This window comes from Dinoponera quadriceps, unplaced genomic scaffold (genome assembly GCF_001313825.1).
Source record: "Dinoponera quadriceps isolate SergipeBrazil2010 unplaced genomic scaffold, ASM131382v1 scaffold781, whole genome shotgun sequence".
In the NCBI taxonomy this organism is placed as follows: Eukaryota; Metazoa; Arthropoda; class Insecta; order Hymenoptera; family Formicidae; genus Dinoponera; species Dinoponera quadriceps.
Genome location: NW_014555039.1, coordinates 275,452 through 283,657, shown reverse-complemented (window position 1 = coordinate 283,657; position 8,206 = coordinate 275,452). Strand labels below are relative to the sequence as shown.

General features: G+C 51.2%; 1 protein-coding gene across 1 annotated transcript; it reads right to left on the bottom strand.

Moving 5' to 3' along the window:
* Positions 1–333: 333 nt before the first annotated feature.
* Positions 334–6,714, bottom strand: LOC106742887 (tumor suppressor p53-binding protein 1-like). The gene is made up of 4 exons (XM_014616239.1): positions 6,564–6,714; positions 1,379–5,359; positions 919–1,129; positions 334–729 (listed from the first exon to the last, which is right to left on the bottom strand). The coding sequence occupies exons 2-4, from the start codon at positions 5,333–5,335 to the stop codon at positions 530–532; spliced, it is 4,368 nt and encodes a 1,455-aa protein (XP_014471725.1). The 5' UTR covers positions 5,336–5,359; positions 6,564–6,714; the 3' UTR covers positions 334–529.
* Between the last annotated feature and the right edge of the window lie 1,492 nt (positions 6,715–8,206).

The following is an 8,206-nucleotide window of genomic DNA, read 5'->3' as shown; positions in this document are numbered from 1 at the left end:
GGGGGGGATGTATATATCAAACGTATGACAAAGATAATGATAAAATAACTCTTGTTTAAACATAACAGAGACAACGTTTTGTTGTCAGGGGCTTCTCTGGATGAGTGTGATAAAAAAAGAACAATGTTGCATGATACTATTAATAATCCAAGTAGATGTAGTCATAATTTTCGTGAGCATCATCAGTTCTTGAGTTAAACAAACACGATGCAGGGGAAAAAATGAAATCGTCGTACACCGAACTGTTCACGACAGAGTCGCCTTCTCGCGTTTTCTTTATTTAAAAAAAAAAAAAAAAAAAAAAAAAAAAAAAAAAAAAAAAAAAAACGGGAAAAGTCAGATGTAAAAGAATCATCAAAAAGTAAAAATAAACACAGAGCTAAAAGACAACAAGGATAAGTGTACTGAAGAAAGTTGACGCGATCATTAGAGCTCATATTGCTCATTGAATTTTCGCGTGTGTGTACACACGTAGCGGGGGGCCCCCTGACATCGACAATACGTCTTAATATTTTTTTGACAATAACTTTTAATTTGTTTTGTAGTTGTACTTAAAACGGGCGTGCTGGCCGTGCGGACAAATCTTGCCTTCGATTAAGCACTGTACAATCCACGTGGTAGACATTATCGGAATTTGTAAGTGTTGCGCCTTATCCATGGCCCACGTAGGACACCTCTGATTAGACACAATTACACCGGCACTGTCAAATTCCATTCCCTCGATGTTCTCTGCAATATTAACCGCGAAATTCGGTCAATCCACTCGCACTCAATTACAAAATCAAGTGTGCACATGAGACTATTCTGGTACGTATGTATGTGAGATTAATCTACCTTTATGTGTAATTTTTTTCTTTCTTCACGTAGTTCAAAAGTTAATTGAGACGTTAACTTGTTCGCGAGAAGGCCAAGCCATACCTGCATTTTCCGCGAGTAAGACTACAGCTCCCGCGTTGTCGCACACTTGTGTCCAAAACGTGGAGAACTCCTGATCGGCCAATAGACTGGGAATTATCACGACCATCTGTGACAGTGGCTTGTTCTTAATTTGGAACGTTTCCACGTAGGCTTGCCTCTGTAAGCTCCAGCCGGTCGGGAGCGCCTCCTCGGCCGAGTTCACGAGTTTCCCCTGAAAGTGCGTAACGCGATACGATATTTAAAGGGCGATCGTCGAACACGCTGAGAAAATATCGTAATAGCTACTAGAACTGCCATCCAGTCGCCGATGACAAAAAACAAGTGAAGTAACCGCTTCTCAGCGGAATAAGTGACAAAAAGCAATCTCTTAGGCATGAAAATAGTGGATATAAAGCTATCAAGCTGGCACGTTTTCACCGTAATAACGTGAAAACAAAACAACGCCTGCACGGGGAATTACCTCCGAGCAGCATCTGATGATCCACTTGTGGTTGTACGCGGGGATGCCGGCCGAGAGGCACAGTATGCTCTTGGCCGTGGTATTTGGCACGTTCGTGATGAGCTTGGTGTTGGCGTACTCCTCCTTGGGGATGTCGTTGAAGTCCTCGTATACCTTGCCGCCGCCCGCCACGATCTGCGTCTCCAGCCGGTCGCGCACGAACGGCCGTTCCGTCCACTCCAGCTCGTTGTCGGTCTCGGTCTCTTCGGTGCCCGACGCGACGGAGGCCTTCCCGTCCTGGTACCTGTCTAGACTCTCCAGGGACGCGCACGTGAGGATGAACGACATGCCCTCGAAGATGGTGTTGTCGGTGGGGATCGGGCCCAAGGTCGCGATCGTCTGCTCGTCGTCCACCTTCTTCTTGCTGCGTTTGCTCTTGATCCGGCTCTTCGGGCCCTTTACCACCTGCTCGTTCGGCGTGCCGATGATCTCCCTCTGCAGGCCTAGTAGCGCGTACTCGTCGACGGGCTCGGCGTTCGTATCGCTGGACACGGTGCTCTCGTTCTCGGACACGACGCTCCGCTCTTTCTTCATCTTCCCGGCCATCCCCGACACCGACGGCTCCGACTTGGTCTTGGTGATGGAGGAATTACTGGCAGAGATCCTGGACTTGGGGGTGGAGAAAACCGGCGTGCCGATCCGTTTGGAGCGCCGCTTACCATCCACCATGTTGTCCAGCGACACCTGCCCCAGGTGCTTCGGCGTGTTCGGCACGCTCTTGTTCTCGGAGTCCACCTCTTCTTTCAGCAGCTGGGCCTGATCGGCCGACAAGAAGATGTCCTTCACATAAATATGCAGACGCTCGCCCTCGTCCGTCTCCACGGTGTAGCGTACGTCGTCCACCTCCTCGCCGTCCTTCACGTCCACGATGAAGCCGCAAGAGCCGTAGTCGCTGGTCTTCGAAGTCGCGTACAACGACAGGCCTTTCTTCAGGGTCTTTGGTATCGGTATGACGAACTCGGGTATCAACACCTTGTTTTTGCCGTCGTAGAAGTCCACCCTGTACTTGGCCTTCACGTGGTCAGTCACCGTGCCAGGGTAGTAATTCCTGTCGGACCACTTGGCGAAGACCTTCCTGCCGATGAGGTTGTCGCTCGGCAACGGCGACGAGTTCGCCAGCACGTCCGCGCCGCTGATCAGCAGCTTGGCTTCCTCCGTGTTCTCGGACATGTTGCCAACCGTCTCCAGTTTGCTCTTCTTCCGCGGCGTATTGTCGTTCTCCGTGATGGAGTCGAGCGCGATGGTGATGGGCGTATTCGCGCTGCTTTTGCTCTCGCCGTTCGTCTGGGCCAACCGCGACCTCGCTATCTTGCTCCTCGGTCTCTTCAAGGACTTGCTCTTCTTCGTACTCTTCGGCGTAACTGTGAGTTCGATGTTCTCCGCCGGCGGCGGAACCTCAGGCGTCGACGAGTGCATCTTCCGTAGGTGGTGGTCGTCCAGCCGCTCGTTGCTGATGTTGTGGGTGTCCAAGGCGCCGAGCTCGGCGTTCGCGCAGTTCAACACGGTCGCGGTCAGCAGCCGGTTGTTCGCCCATTCGCGCGTCACCCGCTCGTACGTCTCGTCCAACGTCTGCTTCTCGCTCATCGACGATGGCACGTCCTGCGACATCTTCTTCGCGTGCTTCGCCGGGCCCCGCGGCAACGAGAACAGCACGTTCTCCTTGAGAGCGAGCTTCGCCGCGAGCGACGCGGCGCTCGAGGCCGAGCTGGACGAGCTCACGGACGACATAACGGACAGCCTGGACGGGTTCAGCTGGAACACCTGGACGTTGCTGTTCACCGAGCCCGGTGATGCCTCCTTGTTGTCGGATATGTCGGCCAGCGAGGAGGACGCCGTATCGTCGTTCTTCTGCCTTATCGACGCCGACTCCATGATCGGCTCGCAGTGCACGGCGGTCAGCTCCTTGCCCAGGAACTCCTTCGTGTTCTCGTCGATCTGCAGGAGGCACCTGAGCTTCACGTACATGCCGATCTCCTTCTCCACCTGTACGGACTTGGCCAGCGCGCTGTTGTGGATCAGGTCGGACTTCCTCGCGCCGTCATCCGCGTTGGACAGGTCCTCGTGGTCGCTAATGCTGATCAGCTCGATGTTGTCCAAGTCCTTGGCGCCCAGCTGACTCTTCGTGGAGACCAGCTTCCTCGCTGAGCTGAGCGTGGCCGCGTTGCCGTGGTCACCTCTGCTGAGAATGACCGGCGGTGTCTCGTAGCCGGACAGCGTGTCGGACCCGATGCTGATGGTCTTGTCGCTTTTCTTGGACTCGTCGCTGCCGTTCATCAGCCTGTTGCTGTCCGGTCTCGCGTTCAACGACTCCTTGGCGCTTTCCGGCACGCTCTTGTAGCTGAGCTCGCTCTTGCTGTCGTAGCAGCTCTTGTACATCGTCTCGTTCACGTCCTCGGAAGCGCCTTTGACCATGGCAGTCACCTCCGAGTTGGCATCGAGGCAGTCCACGACGATCCTCTCGCCGTCCTCGTGTGAGTCGTCGATTTCCACGACCTCCGGTTTCGACTTGCTCTCCCTGTTGTTCGTTGGCTCGTATATCACCTCCGCCGAGGAGTCGAGGATGCTCTTCTCCATATCGTCGGAGATCTCCACGATCTCTGGCAGCTTCGACTCGCTGTCGGTGACTGTTTTGCTCACACCATCGTACACCAGCTCCACGCTCGTCCGTGACTTGTAGGCGCTCACGGCTTTCAAGCACGACAGAGGCTCGGCGGAGGCGTTCGGCTGGGACGGCGGGATCTCCTCCTCGTCGGTGGGCTTCTCAGACTCGGTCTCGGCGATCTCCTCGACGCAGTTCGTCGAATCCGTCGTGTGGCCGTCTTCGCCGGCCACTACTTCTATGTCCGTGATTGCGTCTGTGGCCGATTCTTTTACCTCCGGCGACTCGTCCGCCTCTTTCTCGTCCGACGTGTCGGTCTGAGACTTCTCGGCGATGCTTTCTGTCGCAGCGGCGGTTGACGTGACGGTCTCCTCCCTCTCCCCGGGCTCGTCCACCTGCATGTCGCTCTCGTGCAGAGAATTCGCGTTGACGACAGTGCTGTCGTTGGCGCTGGAGTCGGCGACTTTCGCAGAGACGTTCAGGTTCTCGTCCTTCTCCACGTCGCATTTCTCGGAGAAGGCCTCCTCCGGCTGCTCCTTGTTCGTGTCTATCGTCTCCGTCGGCGCACCGGGACTCTTCAGCGAGTTCTGAGTCAGCTCGCCCGTCGGGTCTTGAGTCTCTTCGATTATGACGTTGCGCTGCGAGCTTTGGAACATGTCGTACGAGTCGTCGGACTTGATGGACTGACGACTCTCCTCCTCCGCGAACTGTTCCTTGATGGGCTCTTTGACGCTCACCGCGTCTTCCATGGACGTCGTCCTGAGCACCTTCGTCGGCGGCTCCTCGAAGGAGCCCGCCTTGCGTTTGAGACTCGCGCCTTCGATGTCCCCGTCCGCTTTCTTCGGCGGTGTGTAACTGTGAGGGGGCGTACCTTGAACGATCTCGTCCTCGTCATTGTCGGTAAGCTCGTCGTTGAGTTCTTCGCTCTTCTTCACGAGCTTGTCCTCCGTTGTCGTCTCCTCTTTGACGATCTCACTCTCGCTTTCAATCTTATTGTCGTTCGCGGTTATCGACGTCTTTTTGTCGTCCGACGTCTTTTTGTCGTCCGACGTCTTGGATTCCGGGTGCGTGTCGGTGGTCGGCTGTAAGTCCGGCTCCTTGGCAGGCTTTTGCGTACAGTTGTCTTCCGCGGCAGACTGCGTCTTCTCCTTTATACTGTTGTCCTCGTCGAAGACAACGAGACGGAAGTCTTGGCTCTCGTCCGCGCTCAAGTTCTGCGTCTCGCCGCAGGTCTTCTCAGCCTCGATCTTGTCGGACTCTTCGTAGTACGTTTCCTGTGTATCTGGTACACAGATATCCGCTTTTTCTGGGTTCGACATGTTCGATGGCCCGTGGAAAACAATCTAAAAATAGGAATAACGTGTCACAAGGGATAAACAATCAAAAGCAATAGTGCTTAACAACAATAGCGAAACTAACAATTAGAAAATTAATACAGCGATCCAGTAAGAAAAATCTAATATAAAGTACTCTAAAATTTGCTTCTGAAGTTAACTCTCTAACAGCAAGGTTGGGTCGGATCCGACCCCATGTTCTACTTCTCATCTAATTAATGTACAAAATAAAAGAGGTAAATAAGAACATGAATCTACTTTGTTTACAAATGAGAAGATACGATAAAGTTTACTGACGTTAAATAATTGCAGAAACAAACGCTTTTTGAAAGTCCACCTCGCCGCTAGAGGATCGACACGGTGGAAAAATCTAGGGATCAAAATAACAAAAATTCTTCAGTTCCAGTAATTTTTTGAAAATGGATCCTTCGAGTTTAGCGAAGCATCAAGCGTGATCGTGAACAATTATCCATCCGTGAATCGCATGTATGATAATTTTTTACCGTTGCAAGACGCCGACGTGCTTTTCATAATCTCTAATATCATCATACACGTGACTCATACGGCTAAGTCATTGTTCGACCACACGGTCCGTGGGTGGTCAAACTTTTAACTCCATTAAAAAAAAACCCAACTTTCGAAATGAAGAAATTCGTAAATTCTCATTACGAGTCACGAACGTTGTAGTTCCCGACACAAGGCCACTTATTGCTTAGGTCGAGCCGTGAATCCTCCGGCGGGATTTTTTTCCTTCATTCACAGAATCCAATCGTGAATGCCGACGCGTACTCGTTATCATTATCGCGCGCGCGTACGTCCCTGACATCCCGGCGTAAATAGCGCGGGATCGACGCGCTGCGTCTTGCGCGCACTTGACGAGTTCCCGAGCAACGGGGATCGGCAGGGACGGGCGCGTGTGGACGTACTACGGTGTTTACAATGGCGACAAAAAAGGTTACGGCGGGAAGCGGCGAAATTCGGCGGCGACGAGTGCACGAGGAAGCACGACCGCCGGCGCACGTGGCGTCCCGCCCCGACCCGAGGATCCCGGAATCTCCGGATCTTCGTGTACGCGCGCGAAAAAGAGAACGAGCGGACGGACAAACAAAGCACACCCCGCCGGTCGCCTCGGCGCCGTCCGGCACGTTCCCTTTCCGCGCCGACTTTCGCCAATTCCGCCTGCCGCGCGCGCGCGCATGACGTGTGCGTTTACCTGATATCACCAAGGTGGTCGCGCGGCGTCGAGGAGTGACAAGGGCTTGGAATCGCTCTCATGTAAGAGCGCGCGCCGATACGATGTTCCGTCGTCGTCGTCACACGTACCGCGACACTAACGAGATGTTAGGCGACCGCCGCCATTTTGCGCCGCGGGACGCGACGCGCGCGCACAGCGCTACGGCGTGGTAGGCGGAAATTATGCAACGAGGGATTATGCGAGAGGGAGAGAGAGAGAAAGAGAGAGAAAGAGAGAGCCGCCGGTTCTGCGCGCTCGCGTTTCGACCGGAAACTCCATGGCTACGCGATATTTTCTATATTTTGCGCGTTTGTACGTTTTTCTCTCTCTCTCCTTTCCCTTTTTTAATGATCTACACATTGTTTGTATGCGACTTTCGAAGATTCATCCGGATGGATGTGCATAGCCGCGCAACGACGCCATTCATCATTCCTCTTTGTCGTTTTAATTGTCCGATGTTGCGTACCGAGGCCGCGAGGTGACACCTCGATGACCCGATAATTTGTATAACGAATGAATAGGAGCAAAGAGAAGTAATATGGAGACAAATACATTCTTGAGAACAGAATGAGACATTCTTTCTTTTTTTCCGTCTGTCTCCTTCTTTCTTTTTATTCCTTTTTATTTTATCAAAGATTTTGTGTACGAAATGCGGCGAAGCGTGGCATAATCGATGCAAATGCCTGCAGATGGCGCCGCGCACGTGAAGTATCGATCATACGTTGTGAATGCCCACTGAAATCTGCACCCTTGAGCTGCAGGATAGAAAATTCAACAAGGAGGAACAAACCTACTGCTAACAAACATTTAATTAACCAATCATGATAAAGCCCGTATCAGACAACAGATTAGGATCGAGATTAGATTGAAATTTGATCAATTAGTGCAAAGTTCATTAAATTCAAGTTAGGATTGATATTAGTTTTGTGACTTGACCAATCAGAACAAAATTCACTAAACTCAAGTTTAGCGAGCTTTGTTTTGATTGGTTAAGTTTTGAGTTCAACTCAATCCTAATCCATAATCTTTCGATCACACAACTTTTCCTTTACGGCGGAAATGAAATGTTTTCAAATTAGAAAATTTATTTTTTTCACGAATTTATATTAGAAAAAGAGAAAAGTGATCAACCCCCAGAGAGTCTCCTCCAGAGGCTAGTGAAAAGTGTAAATTTTCTAATTTGTAAACATTTCACGTTTCCGTCCTAAGAAAAAAATTACATGCTGAGCGGCTGATACAAGCTTTAGTTCCTTTTGTCCTGGATTAGTAAATTAAATGTCACTCTACCCTCAAAGTAGGTTTACTGACCAATAATAAAAAAATATTTGCCTTTTTATCTTGATTGGCCATTTAATAGTTGCTCTACCCGTCGAGTAGGATTTCTGAACGCATCCAGTGTGATATTTTCGAACGCAGCTTAAATGCCATTCTACGAGCACGTTCGAGCAGACGCTATTTAGCACTACCGCGTAACTCTATCTTTATTACTCTTTACATGTACAATAAGGATAGAATGACGCGATAGCGCTAAATCTCCTCGAACGCACTCTATGTATCGAGTAGGATCTTTGGAACGCAGCTTCGGAAACATGGCGGTCGCCAGGTATGCCTTTCCGATTCCG

Bases quoted from the DNA above. Each gene is read 5' to 3' on its own strand.
- LOC106742887 (XM_014616239.1), bottom strand. From the start codon at position 5,335: ATGTCGAACCCAGAAAAAGCGGATATCTGTGTACCAGATACACAGGAA. The intron at 1,130-1,378 runs GTAATTCCCCGT...ACGCACTTTCAG, and splicing joins TCATCAGATGCTGCTCGGAG to GGGAAACTCGTGAACTCGGC. The intron at 730-918 runs GTATGGCTTGGC...TTAATATTGCAG, and splicing joins CTTACTCGCGGAAAATGCAG to AGAACATCGAGGGAATGGAA.